General features: G+C 43.6%; 1 protein-coding gene across 1 annotated transcript; it reads right to left on the minus strand.

Annotated features, from left to right (window-relative positions):
- Positions 1-14388: 14388 nt before the first annotated feature.
- Positions 14389-16909, minus strand: SP8 (Sp8 transcription factor). Its single transcript, XM_037163883.2, has 2 exons — positions 16889-16909; positions 14389-15885 (listed from the first exon to the last, which is right to left on the minus strand). Exons 1-2 carry the CDS (start codon positions 16907-16909, stop codon positions 14389-14391), a joined length of 1518 nt encoding a protein of 505 aa, XP_037019778.1.
- Positions 16910-20213: the final 3304 nt, after the last annotated feature.

Genomic DNA, 20213 nt, shown 5'->3' on the forward strand with positions numbered 1-20213 from the left:
TTTTTATCAGAGTCTCAAAGGGATTTGTTAACAACAGAAAGGTTGAGAAGCATTGCTGTAGACAATAAAAAAAATCTGTCTATAAAACCAGTCACTTTCTATAGACTTTATTAATAAAAGTTGTAAACCTGAGCTATGCAGAACAATTAATCAATACCAGTAAGTGGTAACTTATTTTCTCTGCTGCACTAGAGTTTTAAAAAGACATAAGCTCTTGTCTCCTTTCTTTACTTTTTCCTTTTTTTAGTTTCTTTTGAGTTTCAGTGTATTAATAATTTCTTAAACTGAGAAAAACCTTTTCTAAATGTCTATTTACCACCATGACTGAGTTCTCTTAGTTTGTTTTACACCACAGAATATTTAAATTTACTTAATAATCAAGTAACTTTGGTTGGAGGACAAACTAAATTAACCTCTGTCCCCTTGTAGCAATTTTAGATAAAATAGATTGGGCTTAATTTCCAATAAATGCATACATACTTGCAGATCAAGGTTGAAGTTATTTTATTTTAACATACTTAGAACATTTTAAAATTGTTACACTATAATACCTACATGTTTTTAATTTTTTAATAGTTAATTTTAGAGTCATAAGGGCAAGATGACGAGCATTTTTTTAAACAAAAATTTTCCCTTAAAGAAAGAATTTCAGAATTAACTTCTATTTTACAACTATGGGTGAGTTCTCAAATTATGACTGTGATTCATGATCATGCTCAAGGCTAACTTTTAACCCAAAGTATTAGCACAAAGTAGACATTCAGTATTTGTTGATTTGATTTTTTAAATTTTTGAACAAAAGCAAATCACTTAAAATATCACTCTAAGTTAAACTCTTATCTCTACTACAAACTGAGACTATATTAAAGATAAGATGTAATGTGATAGGATTTCACGAGTCCATCTACTCACCATCTTCCTCTCCCTCCTCTCAACAACTCAAGAATTTAAGAATCTTTCGTGGTTGTAGTTAAGCTTTTCTTTTCACTAGCATTCACTAGCATTTCAAGTGCTAGTGAATATGTCACCAAGGTATTGCAAAACTTCAAGCTTGCTAAAGAGTTACTCTTTTAACTATATAGAATTATTTAGGAAACTTTAAAAACTTAGAATTAATTGCTGACTAAGTAGACCTGACTTTACAGGCAGCAGAACTCTTGGACACTACTTCTCCAATGGTCACAAAATACCAAATTTTTAAATAAATCTTTTTGTCCAGTTATAACAGCTGACTCTAATCAGATTTATTGCCCGTGTTGGCCATGAATGAATGAATAAACTTAAAAGTTTCATGCAGCCAGAGACCAAAACATCTGGCTAATTCAATTAATAAAGTCATTAAAATGTCATTTTTTGTGTATCCTATAGACACATTGATTGAATCTTTTTTTAACTTTTCTACCAGTTATGGCTAACATGTTTATTTGAATGTATATTTTAGTACCACATGCCTGTGCAAAACAATGTCCAGTCTTAATTGGGAAATACAACTGGTTGTTTTCCCAAAATTCTTTTGTAAAATGTTAGTATAACACATCTGCCCTCTTACCATAATTAATCTATTACTAATAAAAGGGAATCTATTTGTGGGACCCAATTCTATGGTGCAAAGGCATGAAGGGAATTTCTGCTTCCAGGGCCAGCACTCACTTTTTCCAGAATGTTCTCCACTAGCCCAGATCATTTGCCTCATTTTGTAATCAAGTGGACTCTTGTTCAGAAAAGGGCATAACCATGGAAGGGCAATTCACAAAAGAGGAAGTGAAAATGGCAAATAAATATATGGGAAAAGTACAGGAATCTAATATTTGCATCTTTTTAATAGGATTCTTTTATTACTCTCCAAAATCACTTCTTTTTTAATACATTTTCTTGATTGTAAAATTTGCATCTTAAAGCAATAATGAATTCATCCCTCCCTTATTAAATGAACTAAGACTAAGAAATTAGTGTGTTTTAACTGCTGTTTCCTGCAATACAAACTGCTACGTATTTCCAGGAGAGTAATCTGGTCATCTCTATTTGGAGCCTCTAAAATGCTCTTATCCCTCAAGAATTTCTTCCTTTTCTAGTATCCTAAGGAAATAATCAGAAATTTGAACAAAATGTCAAGCATAAGGATGTTCAATCATTTGTAAACAATTAAATATGCAGTATTAGGGAAGTAGGCAAAAAGTTGATATATACAGTTAAATATCTTATAAATGTTTAAAATTATATTTACAGAGAATTTCTAGTAGTAAGGAAAATTTATTTTAATATTAATGGGGAGAAAAGCAAATTATACACTTGTACATACATGTAAAAAGAAAATCACATAGAAAAAAGATTATAAGTAAAAACACAGCTGTATCTCAGAAGTGGTGTTAAGGTAATTTGTTTTCTCTGCTTTTTCACAATTTCTAGTACTTTCTAGATTATCTTCACTGAGCATCTAATTTTGTCCAAAATTCCTCCCTTTGGAATTCCCAGAGATAATTATATTTTTTAATATTTATTAATCCAAATGAATATCTGATTGGTTTTATAAAACGAAGTGAAAATATAAGTATGGCAGTTTGTGGGAATCTGTTTAAAATTTAATTTTAAATTCAATTTTCCAGGGAGTGCTACCATCAAGCCAGCCTTTAAATTAAGTGTCTCTAAACTTCCCACCTACCAGTTTCTTCTGAACTCTCACTATTGTAGTTTTATTGCCTGATGAAAGCAGAATCTAAGGGGTGGCTGCCTTTTAAGTGTAGGTCCTAAATACCTACACTATCCATTCTGTTTATGGATATAAGACTGGCTGTATTGTTCTTAATGATTTATCTGATGGGCATACACCACTTGTTAATACTGTTTTTACTTCCTCGTTGAGCTGTGTGAAGGCAATATGGATAAACCTTAGATGTCGGGTTCATTCTTCCCCTGACCCCTTATTAGCCTGTATTGTGTACAAGCTATGCAGAATTTTTATCATTATTTCTGGGATAATCACAAGTAATCATTATCGAGAGATAGGAAATTATTAGAAAAATTAAATGAATGGCATAAATGAACCACAAAACAGAAAGCCATTACATTAAATAAGGATTGCTTCTTTTTTTTAATCCTCACTTGAGGATCTGTTTATTGATTTGAGAGAGAGAGAAAGAGAGAGAAACATCAGTGAGTTGCCTCATGCACATGCTTCAACCGGGGGACGAAACTTGCAACCTTTTGGTGGATGGGATGGTGCTCCAAACAACTGAGCCACGCAGCCAGGGCAATAATGGATTGTGTTTTGAGAAAATGCTATGAATAAATGAGTGGCTAGTACCTCTATTTCCTATAGCAATACTTCCACAGCAGAAAGACAGACTCACCTGGGATAGAGTACTTTGATTTCTGATTATTTGGTCATAATTTATAGAACACCTAGCGAGTGAATTTCATATGTAGTACTGCTGCTACAACTTACACGTGACTTCTTGGAATAAGAGTCCATGTTTGGACAGTTTAAGTGAGAGCAATTAAACAAGGGGGTGGGTATAAAGCACAAAGTGCTTCCTTTCTTACAGCATTATTATAATAAAAAAGCGTGGAGAGGCTGAGCAGCAAACATCAGCACAATATTACTTTCCAGAGAGCTAGGTAAATGTAGCTCCTGATTACAGCCCGGTAGTACTAGAGCTAGGTAAATGTTTGAGGATAGCCCGGACAGAATGAAGCCACACAAGCTGAAAACTAAAAAGCACAAAGGAATAATCGGAAAATCAACTGTCACCTGCAGATAAAGAGTAAATCCTAACTTCATTATGTCCTTCATTTCCCTTTTAAAATAGTACAGAACGCTATCCCCAGCGTTTTTGTGAACAGGCATGAGTTACTTTGTTTTTATATTTTCTTTTTTTCAAGCTTTGTCCTTATAGATATATGAGTTTCATTTAAAAATGAAAAATCAGGATATTTACTCAAATTTGAACTTTAAAAAAAATCATGTTTACTAGAAGTATTCCCCAAATATTGCATGGGGTATACTTATGGTGACAAATTATTTATGGTTTATCAAAATTCAAGTTTAACCTTATATCCTGTATTTTATCTGGCAACCCTAGGTAAAGTGTAAATACATTCTAAATAAAGAATAATTTTCTTTTTCATGAAACTCCCTACAATCTTACTTAAACAAGACAAAAATCCATGTAAATGTATTTGCTCCATGGAGTATAGGAGACATTTACCTGTGCTTATTTTAAAAAGTCAACCATTAAGATTTTAAAGCTTTTTATACTCAGAGATACAGCTCCTCCACAAAAATGACCCTAAAACTTAACTTGAAAAATATGGAGGAAACAACCTGAATAATTAGATTATTCGTACTTTGTAGTTACTATATTAAGGACAATAATAATAAGTAAGTCATCCAAAATTGTAGCATACAAAATAAGCCTAGACTACAAACAGAATATTGCTAAAAATACATTTTTCTTAGTTTGAAGTGAAACTATCAACCATTCAAAAGTTAATCCGGTGCTTCCAAACATGAAATAAAAATAAACATGGAATTAGATATACAATATTTTCTTAGATTTTAATTATGTATAAAAAATTAAAATGTTTCCTTCTAAGAAACTATTTGAAAGACAGACCCCTGAGCACTAGCTCTGTAGTAACTTACTCAGGACACGGCCTCTGCACAGGCGAGCTGACTGCAAGAAGCTCTGACCATGAGAAGCCGCCCAAGAAGAGGCCAACCTTTTGCTGAGCTACCACCTACCACTGACAGGTGTGCCATGCAACACTTGTTGCCTTTCGTTCTTTGTTTAATGTATATACCGATGTTGATTTCTTAGGGTTGACAAATATACCATCGTAATGGCAGGTGTTAACAAGAAGGAAAACAACTGGAACTCACTGTACTATTTTTACAACTTTTCTGTAAATCGAAAATGATTCCCAAATGAAAAGTTTACTTTAAAAAATTAAGTTAAAAAAAAACAAAACAAAATATACCACTGCTTTTGGAACATAAAATACTAAGAGTAGCTCCAGAACCACTTCACAGACATAAATACCATTTCTCTATAACAGGGATTACTATTATATATCCCTCTTGTGAAGCAAAATTTTCTCTGAAAGCACAACAGGTAAAACTTTGAGAATGGAACAACACTTCAATGATTCTGATTTTCCTGGCACGCATATTAAAATGTTCAGGCAAACACGTCATGAAGCAAAATATGTTCACACTTAATAATTATACCATATACTAAATAAAGGAAATCATATGCTCTCTACAAAGTATAGGCAACTGAAGAATATATCATGTTTTTTCACCAAAATATTTACAAGGTTATTTTACTGGTCTCTATTGCTATTACAGCATTTGACTGTGATAACAAACTAAAACATGGTATTTTTGAGGGCATAGGAAATATACACGTTCCTTACAAGAGCTTAACCATCGAAGTTTTAAGCTGAATATTTGTTGGGAGAAAGCAAAGCTTAATTTGCTTAATAGTACAAAGGCTACTGAATTTCCACCTAGAAGAACCTTATTTTCTTAAAGTTCAGAAAGATATAATTTAATATTATAAAGATGATTGATTATCCCCCCTCAAAATAGAGAATTCATATTTTCTATTTGTTTGTAGAGACAAATTCTGTTAAATAATATATATATAACTTGATATTTTTTAAACTTCCCTAAATCAATGTGACTATCTTATAAATGCATTCCCACCTGCCACTAGGTTCCCCTCCCCTACAAAGACCATTGTTCATTAAATTAAAAGGGAAGCGAAACTGCTTAAGCAAAAAAGGAAACAAAAATAAAGCCAAACTAAGGGCTAAGAATGTAATAGAGAAATGAAGCATTGATCAGTGTAGAAGAATGAGCACAAAACTTCCTGAAATGACGGGAAACCTGATGATAGGGTAACTGCGTAATTAGGGACATTAAATTGGGTGCAAAATTGGGCAGCACAAATCCTTTAATTTCAGTTGAACTAGACAATCACCTGAACTCTTGTGGGGGGTGGGGGAGTGGACATCTACTTTCTTCCATTTCTGTGCTTAAAATGGAACAGCTAGAAAACTTAAAGCTGAAAAGACTGGTTCCCTCAAAGACATAAAGATAACCCCAGGTGAATTAGTGAGGGTTTTTTCCAACATTCTCTTACAGTACAAGGTGAATTGAGCATAATGTTGTAAATCAACTCATTGTTTGGGCCCTTTCAAATTAGTTGCCAAGAGAGGAGTGAAAACTTGATAAGCAGGCTCCAGTTTCTATGTGTTGATTTAGAAATCTTAAAGCTTGTGGGAGCTCAGTGTATTTAATGGAAGAAATTTAAAGGGAAGAAAAGTAAACAAGGAAAATGCTGTGCAAGGAAACACTGATGTAAACGGAGTATAAAGGGTTTTCTTTGAAAAACAAAACAATAAAGAATTCCATTGTGCTTTTAAATTACAAATTTAGATTTCTTTGATTTAGGTTAAGAGTCTGATTTCCTTTTGAGTTTCAACATGTCATGACCCATTGAAATATTCAAATTGTTGATGCTATTTCTTATGTGTCTTGGGGAGAAATTAAATATAAATCGAAATCTTAAAGAATTAAGTCCACATTCCCTGGTAGATAGGTGAGTATTTCCAATGAAGCAGCAAATGCATTTTTCCTTATAACGGCCCCCCTACCCCCCAGGGAAAGTTCATTTCTGAACTGCAAACCAAGTAGGTCAGAACACTGGCTGGTGCAGCCCCGGGTCTTGACCCTTTTACTCAGGAGTCAAGCAAAAGAGTAGTAACTCACCAAAACAAGGGAAGAGAGGTGGTGAGAGTAACTCTGGGTGGTTTGAGGCAAGCCCAGGAAATCTGCCTGTTCCCAGGAAAACGCAGCCCAGCTTTTATCAATGTGTACCTTGTCCTGATAGGAATTCATATTTACTCACCAAAGCAAATATCTTTTTACCCTCAAACAAGATCCTTCAGGAGAGGTTTTTAAAGTATTTTAAAACCACAAATAAAAGTTGAATGAAAAAATGTGACGACAAACTGCTTTGCAGGGACAAGAAAAGTGAGAGTGGGCAAGAACGAGTTCATCTGCGCTGAGGTCTGAAAGATACTTGTAGCTTCCTTGGGATATTCTGTTCCTAGTGACAGCGCAGTGGGAATTCCCACTCCAACAGCCCATGAAATGTTACTGCATAATTATTCACCTCTGAGGCCCATTACAACTTATCAGCAGAGAAAGAAATTTAATTTAAACTCACCCCTCTGTGCTAAAGAATGGCTGGAACGGGAGATCAAAGCACTGAAACTCTGTCCTCCGGTGGTTTCCAACACCTAAGCCCAATAGGATGAGAGAACACGGCATTCCTGCGCTTCCCGGCTTTCCGGCCGCAGAGAGGGGTGGGGGCAGGGCTCCAGTCACCAGCGGGGTAGGTGGAAGGTGGCGGAGGGGGTGGGGGATTTGGGAGCGCCTGGTGGACAGAGAGCTTCCACGGGCAGCTGCAGAGGCTTGGCGATGGAGGCCCTCACTGCAGATCAGAGAGGCCATCACCCTGCCTTCCCTGCTACAGAGATCCGAGCCAGCAGAGGCTGTGGATTGAACCATAGGCCAGCCATGGCCGGAGCCATGCCCCTGCACTGGGGTACGACTCTGAGAACTCCCCGCATGTGGATGTCGAGAAGGATGCTTATGCTCCAGCCTCATCAGAAGGTTCCCTAAACGCACACACGTGGTGCATGCACAACCATCACTAAGTCACAAATTTAATCCTTGACATACCTCCGGAATACGAAGCGGAACCATGAATCCAACCTGCATGATGAGCTTCTAAGACAAGAGGGCTTAAGTCCTAGAAGTGCCCAAGACAGAGGCAGGAGAGAGGTTTCCTAGGAGCTGACTTCTCCCTCACCTTCCTCCCTGAGTTGAGGGTACATTCTCTAAAACCTTTCAAGGGAGTATGGGACGCACTTCGGGCAGGGCTATCCACCCTCACCTCTCTTCAGATGTTGCCAATATACGGGGCCGGGGAATGCCGCTGGCACTCCCAACTCCCAAAGGACTGAAAGGCAAGGAGGAGAAGAGGAAGAAAGCCCTGGAGAAGTTATTGGGGTGTAGGTACTACACGATTAAAAAAAAAGTTCTGTTCAACAGGTACAGTGGATTATATGTCTATATAAAATGCTCCCCTAGGTAGTCACCAATGTGGCTAACCTGTTCTTTGATTAGTGAAATCAAAAAGGGCAGAGTTTCACAGCTAATTAGCCTTAATTTTCCTTCCTTTAAAATAACAGCGTGGGAAAAGGTGCGCAAGTTCCTTCGAGACTGGCAAAGCCATAATAAAATGACAAGAATAAAACTTCCCACCGATAGAGAACGCTGCACTTCCCTGAAGACCTCCGCGGGAGGGGAGGCAGATGGCAGTGAACACCACAGTTTGGACAAGAAAAGACCACAGTAGGTGAAGGCGGGCAGGCAGTGACCACTAAGGTCAAGAGGGAAGTCCAAACAAGTTTGGTGAAAACAACCTTGGCCAGTCCACAATGGAACCGGCAGGACGCAATGTGGGGCCTGCCACCCTGGGTAGAGTGAGACGGAGTCCCCAAGGTCCGGGCGCTGACTTGGATGACTGAGAGCAGCCAGGATGTTTGGAGAGCCCGGGAAGGGAAGGGAATCCTCCACCCGGGTCCCGCCCCTTTGTCTTTTGAAAGGCAGAAGGTGCACCTGGAGGAGGCTCACCACCGTTATTCCCAGGGTGGGTGCGCACAGGGCCGGAGGGCCGGCACTGCCCGCCCCTGGCATGCTGCAGAGCGGGCGTGGGGCGCAGGGTGGCGCTCGCTATCTGCGGCACCTCTGTGTGTGCGCCGGCGGCGGGCCCGGCAGCACGGGAGGGACTGTGGGCGGGGGCTGCTAGAGAAGACCCCCGACCCCCGCCCCGCTGCCCCCGCTTCCCTGTAACAGGCAGAATGGGGGCGGGCCGCCGCGGGGTTGGGGGTCCGTCTGCGAGCAGCCCGCACGGGTACATCCCGAGAAAAGAAGACGCAGCATTCCGAAAGGCAGGGAACTTATCCCCGGCTCAAAATCTCCCCCCGAATTCATTGAAAAGGCAAATGAAGGAAACTTCGGGTAGTCCAGACAGACCTCAGCCAACAGCCCTGCAAGAGAAGCAGAGGGCGCCTCCACGGTCCCCTCCTTCACAGCAAAGTGCTTGCCTGAGAAGCAAAATCAGGGAGTGGGCTTATAAGAAGCCCCAGTAGATGGACTTGAAAGAATGTCCTTCGAACAACAGTGAAAAGTGACAACTTGGAGCAGGCGCTTAAGTCTGGTTTCTCAGTCACCCCTAAGCTCTCTGCTGCCCTAGAGCTCTTGAAGCCTGGCTGTGGTCAGGAGCCAAAGCAAAATGCAGAAGGCTGCTTCCTCCCTCACCGCCAGGAGACTCCGCAGAAAATCAAATTAAATTAAACACGCGCCCAGGGACCAAAGAAAATAGATCCCCCTCCCCGCTACTCTAGCAGATCAACACTTGTGTGCAGGGGGAGAGCAGCGGACCAAAAGCGACGCCCACTGACGCGCATCACCTTAAACCAAAGCGGCCCGAGCTTCGGGATAGCAAGGAATTACCGGCTTTCCTCTAATCCGGAAGCAGGGAACAAACAGGGGCACTGGCAAATACTGAATCTTATTTTTTAAACAACGGCAACAATTGTGTATCGAGCAAAGTCTTCAAAAGATGCCACACAGATAGTCTTAACTTAAAAATGAGTACCGCATTAGTCTACACCTCACTCCTTTTGCTTCTCAACACGATTTTCTTTTAAGTGCAACGATAAAATTAATCCACGGGGCTATGTTTTAAGAAAAAGCAGACAACGGTAGAAATCATATTTTTAAAAAGGAAGAGACTTGATCATACCTGAGTTTTTCATAGGGGTGTAGGAAAAAATAATGCCAGTTTGGACAGAAGCAGCAAAAAAATCAGCAGGAAACTAAAAACCCCAATTTATTCAAAATATCTGCATTAAATCAATCCCCCTTTGAAGCTATTTGTATGAAAAACTGAGCAAAATGCAGAACTTCTTTCATTATAATATTTATCTCTACCATATTAGGTGAGTGAAGGACAATTAAATCCATACTCTTTTCCTCTAAATTTTCTTCCTTGATGTACCAACCTCAACCTCCATCTGACCTTTTATCTAATCCTCTAAGATAAAATATTTATTTTAAAGAAATTCCTCTACAGGCCTGCTGTAACATTACATTCAATAATCTCACCAAAAGATCTGAGGGGGGATGAAAATGTTAATGGCAGGATTATTGATCTGCCCACTCAGGAGTCTCATCTCACCACCTGCTTGTCTTTTATTTTTAATTTCAGCATTCTCTCCCCAGGGGAAGCCCAGCTGAGAAGTTATAACAAAACTGAAGTATGAGGACAGTGGAAGGAGGGCGAATGCATCCAGGAACTTTTTCCAAGATCAGCTGATAACCAAACAGTAAGTCACTCACTGCATCTGTTTAAATTAAGCTTCTATCATAAAATATTTTTGTTGATAGTCCAACCTCAACAAATCACAGTCATGTATGTCCTTAAGCAAGAGTGGAGCCAGAGAAGGAGAAAGCAGTAGAAGGAAGAAACACTGAAGTTTGGGGAAGAAATAAGGCAGGTAAACAGAAAGGCTGGACTGAGGTTGGGCTGATACATGCTGGCCTGACCTCTGGGTCAACAACTAGTTTAACTCTACCTTGATCTGCAAGACTGGAAGCTTGTTCCTTGGTCGCCAGTGAACCCCGGCCTTTGATTTCATTTGAGAGAGCCTCTAAGGCACTGTTAGAGGTGCTTTATCACGGACGAGGCAGGGAGAAATCACAATTTTGTACTTCATCCACACGGTCCTCTGAAAAGAGGATGTCCATCTCCAAAAGGGAACCCTGCCCACCCTGCGGAACAGGAGCCTAGAAATACTGTTCAACAATTATCACAACAAAATACACCAAAGCTACAAACGGAAGGAGACGCCAAAAGAAGAAAGTGAAAGTTTGAATTTTACACTTCAGAAATATCTGTCCCCCTTCAACTGCCCCACAGAAATCTTCTCCTAGACAATATGTCACCATCCACCTCTTAAAATGAATGCGACCTGTATGTAATGCAACTGATATTATACACGCACCAAGCAGCTCTCCTTACCTGGCACTACATTTAACTCCTTCAGAACCGGTTCCTCCTCAGCACTGCAACTTTCAATAAAAAAGAAACAACACTTAAACTGTGTTCTGCGTGTTATTCCTAGGAAAGAGTGACAGAAAGAGAGACTTTTACTTTTTCAAACCATTATTTGGAGCTACAGTATACCAAAGACTCAGAACTAACTTGCTTCCCTCAAACCCTAGGGACTAGAGGTCTCGAGTATCTGCAGAGACGGCAGGACTCAGGCACTCAGCTACTGAAGCATACACTACCTTATCCTGAAACACTTTAATCACTAATCGATTGTTTCTTCTAAATTTACAGTATTCATAGCACTCTATAGTCTCACTTGTTTTTACAGGTAATAATGACTTTATATACATTTCAATAGAAGGTTTTCAGTTTGAGATACACACCCAGACTGAACTTGGGGCGGAGAGAAGGCAAACCGAAAGAAGTAAGCTAAACTTAAAATAATCTGAACACTAACTTTTTATTCAATTTGATTCAAAATATTAATCTAATAGTGAAATAGTTTGATATAACAACAATCAACATTTAAAGTGGTTTTTTTTTTTACCTTCAAAAGTATGGCTCAAGGAACTCATTGCTTAAATGCACTTAGACATAACAAGACAATATTTTTTATTGGCATCATTGACACCTATGAACAAAAGCCTAGTAAATAGATTAAGGTTTAACCTTCCTTTTCTTTGGTGGCTGTTTAGAGACTTTAAAAGAACAGATAACTCATTTCAACAGGCATCTACTACTGATATTTACCTCTACATAATCTTTAGCTAAGACATGGAATGCCAAAAACAAGCCTTTGTTAGCTTGACCTCCTCCACCCCCTAACAACAAAAGTTATCCCCGAACTCATGTTTTTATTTTAGATGTATTGATCTTCCAGTGTAAGTCTTGCCCTCTTAAATACCAAATGCAATCAACCGGACTCCTCCTGGAGAATGAGAAGGAAGCAACACAGGAAATTTCTTTGAATTGTTTGGTGACTTAGTCCAGATTTTAAGAGGTCAGTAAGTCCTGATGCTTTGAGCTAAATCTACTGGTAAGTAATTAATTATATTTCTTAGACACTAATCTTTTTCTTTGTAAATGGAGAAAACAGTTTTGCCAAATAGATCATTCTACCTCATATTAAAGGCAATTATTTAAATATTATCAGAAAACAGAATTATATTTTGTTTAAATTAGATATTTAACTGAAAAAATGCAAATGTCTACAGTTTAAAAAGGAAAACAAAAACAAATTAACTGGCCTAGTCTTTTATCTGTGTTTATTAATACCATTTAAAATATTACAAATAAATCAATTACATTTCATGCATTTAAAATGCAAGTCTAAAATGTTCCAGAGAAAGGCTTTTCATTTCAATGTGAAATATCCAAATTATTTCAACATTACAATGAGCAATTAGTTTGCAGAATTTGCAAACATTTAAATGTACTATCAGGAGTGTTGATTAACAGCTAACAATATTACCTTCAGGAAATACACAAAGGCCAAAGTTAGTTGAGTTTCAATTGGACAATTTATTGAATACATGGGTTTTGACAAACCCAGTTATGAAATATAGGATAACTCTCACTTTAACTATGCCTGAACTGCCAGCAAATGCAAATAAGTACATGCTCCATTAAATTAAATGTCATCCCACATTTATCAAATATTGTCTTAGTTACAGTTTGATACCTATCTAAATTAATATTCGAGCAAAACTAGGCCCCGAAAGTGCGTCTGTGGCTCTGCACCTCCAGAAGTGAGTTCAAAAAACCTGCAGCTCCTCAGAACTGCAACAATAACTCTTAATATTTTCTGGTAACCAAAAAAAAAAATCAAGTTTACTTCAATATATTTTCAAATATTTACTGGGAGTAATGTACAAGAAAAATACTATACAAAATCGTCTCCTGGACAACTGCACCTCGCATCCATACACTGGTGGAGTTATAGTTAATTGGTAACTAATCTAGAACGATTCTCCAGTTGTACAAACCATTAGGTTCAGATATATTTTACAAAGTTTCCCGCCCCCCATGTTCCCTCTTTTGGCATTTAAACTACAGCCTCGTCTGGAATAAACGATAGCTTCCTCACTTGTTTGTTAGTTTAAATCACACACAAAAAAAAGTTTCACCCTAAGAATAGTCAATGAACTGCAAGAATTTACAGAAATGAGTACTATACAAATTGATGTCTGGACTAGCATGAAAAAAAAGGAGACTGGGCTCGGGAGTGGTGAAAAAACGAGGTAGAAAAAGGACAAACACGGAGATAGTGAATCTGTTCTCACCGGAAAGGGGTATTTTGCATAAGAAAGACACCTACACTTACCCACCCCCACCCCATAAGCTAATGCGATCAAAATAACTTTGGGATCAATATTAGCACAGTTTGAAGAGAAAGACTTGCTCACTGCTAGAGGAAAAACTAGCTAGAAACCGAGTGGAAGGATGCCTTTTTTTTTTTCCCTGTAGGTTTTTAGTTTTTAAAAAAATGTTATAAAGTTGAAAGAAGGCTACTGTAGCGATTCACTAAGACTGCCCTTAGCTGAAACTTGCATCGGTTCCACCTCAGGGAACAAAGAAAAAGAGACTGAGCTGAAGCTGGGAGAGCGAAACTCTGCAAACTCCGGATCTCTGAGCACAGATGCCGGGCACAAGCACCAAGCTCCGACGGCTGGGCGCAGGCCGGGCACGAGCCCCGCGGTTCTGGAACCACGTACGCAGCTGTCCCCGGCAGAACACCCTGCGCAGGCCGCCCGCCCCGCTCTCCCCACAGCGGTGCTCAACCTTGCTCAGCTGAATTGCTCCCGCCCGAGTGCAGGCCAATCTCCCAGGCTCTGGAATCATGCAGCTCTACCTCCAGGGCTGCTTCCCTCTAAAATAGGCCTGTCATACCCTGGGATGGCGGACAGAGGACGAGGGGAGGCGAGAATTAAAGGCCCAGAAGGGCGTGTGTTCGGGTTGTGTCGGACGGCGTCACGGGGTGGAGGGGAAAGCCAGGGCCCGGAATTGCAATGCGTGTTACTTACATGTTCATATCCCCTTTACAAACTTAAGTCACACAAGGAGTTAGAAGAGAGACAGAGACACAGAGAGAGCAGTATGCAGTGTAGAGGCCGGAGCTGAGACCAGGACAGGCGGGGACCAAACGGAGCGGGGTGGGAGGAGGTCAAGGGGAGGGACAGGCGAGGGGTGCAAGTCACTCCAGGCCATTGCGGTGCCCGGGCTCAGGGGGCTGCAGCAGCTCCGGGGAGTGGCAGGGCGGGCTGCCCGCAGCGCTGTGCTCGCTGTCGGTGTCGCTGCCCTTCTTGCCACCACTGCCTGAGCCAGCCGAGCCTCCTCCGCCGCCGCTGTGCGTCTTCACGTGCTTGCTGAGGTGGTCGCTGCGCATGAAACGCTTGTTGCAGACCGGACAGGCGAAGCGCTTCTCACCGGTGTGGGTCCGCAGGTGCCGCTGCAACTCGTCGGATCGCGTGAAACGCTTGCCGCAGAAGAGCCAGTTGCACACGAAGGGCCGCTCACCCGTGTGCCAGCGCAGGTGCGCCTTGAGGTGCGACGTCTTGCCGTACACCTTACCGCAGCCCGGGATGTGGCAGCTGTGCAGGCCCTTGCGCCGCAGACTCGCCCCCGCCGGGCCCAGCCGCTCCGCCTCCTGGCAGTTGGGGCAGTCGCAGGTGGCGCGGCCCGAGTAGCGGCGCGCGGAAGAGCGCGGGGAGCCCCCCAGCGGCGCCGACGGCCCCGCGCTCAGCATGGAGCCCCCGGCGCCGGCCAGCGGCGACGGGGCCGAGTCCGGATAGGAGCCGGGCAGCACCGGCTTGAAGCCGTCCATGAGGTGCTGCCCAGCGGGGCTGAGCAGGTGCGAGGAGGCGCCGCTGCTGAAGGCTGAGTGGCTCAGGCCCGAGTAATCCGAGTTGTAGCCTCCGAGCGGCGAATGCAGCGAGGTTTGGAGCCCCCCGGCGGCGGGGTGCAGCGAGCCGGGCAACGCCGCGGCGCCGTTCGGGTTCTGCACGTCGATCCAGCCCGCGCCCACGTCCCACCAGCTGGAAGCGCCGGCCGACCCCACGTCGCCAGCGGCGCCCAGGCCGGGATGCGAGGGCTTGAACCACGACTCGTACGGGTGCGCCATGCCCACGCGCGGGTAGATGCCCTGCAGCCCGTCCACTGAGGTGTGCACCTTGGAGATGAACACCGGCTGGTGCGAGCCGTCCTGCGAGTGCGCGGAGGACCCACCGCCGCCGCCCCCGCCTCCACCGCCGCTGCCCCCGGAGACGCCGGGGGTCTGGAACACGGAGTAGTCGTTGGCGAAGGGCGAGGTGGAAGCGGCGGCCGCCGCGGCCGCTGCGGCGGCGGCGCTGCTGGAGGTGAGGGAGAAGGCGCTGGAGCCCGGGGAGCCGCCGCAGCCGAACGAGTCGGACACCAGGGCGGCCGCCGCCGCCGCCGCCGCCGCGGCCGCCGCGGCCGCAGAGGACGAGCCGCCGGTCCTGGAGGCCCCCGTCACACCGAAGCCAGAGAGGCTGGAACCCACTACATTGCAACTGCCGGAGGAGGACGACGAGGATCGTTTCCAGGGATGGAAGCCTTTGCCGAAGGAAGAGGAGCTGTCCGAGAGGGAGGAGGGAGACGGGCTGGGGCTGCCGATCTTGTTACAGGTAGCAGCGAGCATGGCCAGAGGAGTGGATCCCAACCTCGGTTCTTCCTGCGGGAAGGGGGAGAGGAGAAGGGGTGGGGGAGGGGCGGTGGGCAAAGGGCCGGTGGGGGAGGGAGGAAAGAAAGCTGCATCAGATCTCTGGTAGCCCTCAAAACGCCCCGTTGGCACCCCATCTCTCGCTGCGGCGTGCGCCGCCAACTCACCTGGCTCCCCCAACAGCCCCGGCGCCCGGCTGCTTCCTACTCTACGTGAGGGGACAAGTTTGGCTGCTGGCGTCTGATTCGGGAGCAAAGCGCCATGCTAAAGAAGAGTTTGACAAATATTCTCACCTAAAACAACACTCTCGTGCACACAAGGCCCCAGGCACTTAGAAACAAACAAGCAAGCAAAAAGTCCAGATTAGGGAGAAAGGAAGTTTCCTTTGCCGAGAAGCCTCGGGGAATACCACTGGATTGCTCCTAAAAACGCGTCCTGTGTAATCCAGAAAGAGCTTCGAAAATTCTGTTCCGATCCCCAGAAACCTGTCCCGGGATGTGTCTCCCAGGCCAAAAGAGGTCAAACTATAAGGCTGGCTCACTCGCTCTTCTTGCCTTTCTTTCACTTTACTTTAAAAAAAAAAAGTCTACAATAGTTTTTAAAAAAAATGAGACGGGTTCAACGTACCTGCAAGACCAGGCGGGCTGCGGAATTTTTTAAGGGGAAGAGGGAAAATCTGCAGTTTGCCCAGGAGGAAAAACTTGCTCTCCTTACCCCGAAATCGTCGCCTGCGAAATGGGCAGGGCGCGCGTCTCCCGGGCAGGGAGCGGCCGGGCGCTGCGCGGTGGCTGGTCTAACTGCCCTCCGAACCTTTTCCTGCGCTGAAAAAAAGTGACTCTGCCTCCCCTCTCCCCCTCTTTCTTTTCTCCAAACTCACTTGTATTTAAAGGGGAAAAAAAAAAAAGCTCTCAATAGAGACTGATAGCCCGTGGCCTGGCCGGGGCGACTTTAACCCCCTCCGATCGGCAATAAAAGGAAACTAATTAAACCAGCAAGAGAAAATCCTGAGACTCACCCCTAGAAGTGAAGTTGCCATCACACAAAAGTGCCCTCCTCCTCTCAGAGGATCTTTTTTATATTGATAAATCAGAGGCAGTGTTTTTTTTAGAGGTGTGCAATACAATGATCAGTTCCGCCCATTCCACCACAATTGTAGCTCCCTCTCCGGCTTTGAAGTGCCGCGGAGGCGCCGCCAGCCAATCTGCGGCCTCGCCGGGCCGCGCCGCGCGCGCCGTGAGGTCATCGGCGCAGCCGCTGGCCGCGCTGGGGGGGCCGGGGGTGCGCGGCGGGCCGGCGGGCGGGGCGCGCGGGGCGCGGAGCGGGTGTCTGGCGGGGAGACCGTGTAGCTGCGCGCGTGTGTCCGAGCTGGGAGACAGTGCAGCCCGGGGAGTGGGGTAGGGACGGAGTGTGACGGCGTGACAGTGACTGTGGGGAAGAGCAGAGGGGAGGGGAGGGGCAGTGCAGAGAAGGGGGGTGACAGCGGGGCTGCGGGTGACAAAGGCGGGTAGGGGGGCAGACCAGGAAAGTGTTGGGGGGAAAGGTGTGAGTGAGTGTACTACAGTGCGACCGCGAGTGACGAGCCCCGGGAGGGGCGAGGAGGAGTGTGGGTCTGTCTGTGCGCGTGGAGCAGGGGGCAGGGTGCGTGCGTGCGCGCGCTCCAGGCGGGGTGCGGGGAGGCGGTGTGCGTGTGTGTGGGAGAGGGCGACGGGCGTGAGCGCGGGGCGTGTGTGTGCGCGTGAGTGTGAGACAAAGCTGCGGTGGGGAAAGGAGCAGCGCGGTGAAGTGCGCGACGGGAGGCAGCGGGGAGACCGGCGGTTTGCAGAAGGAGCTGCGAGGCGGGGGGAGGCTGAGTCAGTAAACACGCGCAAACACCATCCCTGTCGCCAGCTCCCTGGTTCCTTGGACCTAAAATCTTCAGTGATCTTCTTTTTAACTTCTTGGACATTGTTACTACATTTTTAAAGGAAAACCGTACTAATACCTACCTTGCCTTTTCCAACTCCACAGAGGCAGGGTAGAAAGGTGGGGAGGCTGAGGGTATTTTTAGGGGTGATTAGGGCGTGTGTGCGCCTTCCTTCACCAGTCGTTACTTTGCTGCGGTGGCTTTCTTTTCCTTTCTTTTTTTTTTTTTTTTTTCCCCTTCCTCCTGAGGAGGGATTCGTCTTTGGAAGTGCCAGTCTCAGTCTACGGGAAGGGGTGTGTTTGTCCCGTGGCGATGAGTAAATTTCAATACAAAAGGATTAGATAGAGAAGGGGACGAGAGAGGATTGTATTCTCTTTGGGTGAAAAATTGAGGAGCGTTTTGTGGAATTTAGAAGTTTTCACGGGAAATCCCCACTGCCTCTTTCTGAGAGAAAAATTAGAATGTTAATGGATATGTGTGGGGTTTATTTATCTGAGAATAGAGACAAGGTTTTGACAAATTTTGGAGCACATGTATGGAGGCGTCTGCATCTGACAGTGTTTGGGTCAGATATCTGTGAATGTGTGTGCATGTTAATAGGTACACTCAGTTCAGATTCACTGGGTTTTAGTCACTGGCTTGCCATTCATGTTACTAGTTGCCTTCAGAAATGTTATTACAATTTCACTGCCACCACAAGGGAACATCATAAACCACAGAGAGCACCACACCAGTGTAGCAGAAAGTCCACAGCCCTTGCAGCCCTACTGAATATTCATGTTTTTAAAAAAAGTAATTCATATTTTAAGCAGCTACGAATGCTCCCAGAAATCTATTTTTTAAGGCTGGATTGAATAAAATGTTTTTAGCTGGGAGACTTGTTTTCTTTTGACTGCGTAAAAAAATTTTTAATCATTTTGGAACACTCCCCAAGTGTAACACAGCTTCCAGAGATGTAGTACAAAACAAACAAACAAAAAAGGTCCTCCTGGGGCTTACTGAAATCCAGTCAGGCAGCATCATTTGTGTAAGTTTCCCTGAGGAGGCTGATGTGGTGTGAGGGTGTGTGTTTCCAACCCCTTCCTAACATTGTTGGGATATTGACTGTACATCATATCTATTGATTAAGGGAGCAAGGTACACTCTTATACTTTGAAGTAAGTGTGAAGTAAATTAATGAACTGCTTGCTTTCTGTGAAGGCTGACGTTCACCATAAATGTCGTGTTTCTCCCTGCAAGCCACTCTGAATGATTTTAGCATGTTGAGAAGGCGTGACAGGCCAGCCCAGAAGGAGGAAGGGGTGGGGGAAGGAGGGAACTCCGTTTAACAAATAAAAGAGAATTAACTTCATTGCTTTGGTCTCCTTCTATAATGATATTCATTTTAAGGACCTAATATACAGTTGTTCAAGTTTGGGGTTTAATTCTAATCAATACCGGCACCCTTCAAGGAGGGTGAAAAAAAATACTTTGAGAGAAGACTCCCTTCTGTGAATGTTTAATCTTTTTATCTTCTTATCTTTTGGAAGAAAGTGAGGCAGGACTATTAAAAGTTAAATCCTAATTCTGAGAGTAAAGAGCCCTTCACCACCATTTCTTTAAAATATGCCAGGAATTAGAAAAACTCAGCATCATATGATGACTATTTTGAGGTACCTAATTTTAAGATTTTTTTCATTTGTCTAAATTCACTTTAGAATCATATGAATTCTTCCCAGGACAATGGGTCACAATTCGTGTGTGGATTTAATGACTACTTTGTATCCTTCCATTTATGTAAGGTTGGCTTGCAGCATTTGAGGATTTGCACAGGAGTTTGTATGTGGATCTTCACTAGAATAATACATAAATGTATATGCATTCCAGTTACTCCCATTTAAAAAGTTGGGTATTTATTTCATAATGCTAATATTGGTCAAAGTGCATTTTTTTTCTTATACTACTCTCCCTTCACCCCTATCCCCCAATAAGTGGTTAGTATTTGTCCTAATCCATAAGACAGCAGAGTTAAAAAGGAAAGACAAAGAAACTTATATGATTGACCAAACATTAAAACAGCAATAATGTTGCTTCAGGTTTCAGTGTAACTAGTCTTAATGGCACCTTTCTCCACTTTTGAGAAGTGACTCCATCATTTTTTAATCCCCCACTCGAGGGAACATCTGTAATTCACTGTAGACACAGCCTGACTAGCAAAGCATTGCACATTGCATAGAGTTCAGTTTGTCTTTTGTGATATTGATCATTTGATCATTATTACCTAAGTATTATATGGTGGTAACAGAGGTTTGGAAGGGGAAGGGGAAGAGAGATAGGAAGTACTGGCTTTCTAACAATTAAAAGTCTTCCCCACTCCAAATGAAGTTTAATGTTCTGGCAAGGAGGGGGTAGATGGATATTTTGCTGTTCCTTGCAAACCTGTGGGATCCACTTTCAA

This window comes from Artibeus jamaicensis, unplaced genomic scaffold, assembly GCF_021234435.1.
Source record: "Artibeus jamaicensis isolate MK-2021 breed Jamaican fruit bat unplaced genomic scaffold, CSHL_Jam_final contig_3230, whole genome shotgun sequence".
In the NCBI taxonomy this organism is placed as follows: domain Eukaryota; kingdom Metazoa; phylum Chordata; class Mammalia; order Chiroptera; family Phyllostomidae; genus Artibeus; species Artibeus jamaicensis.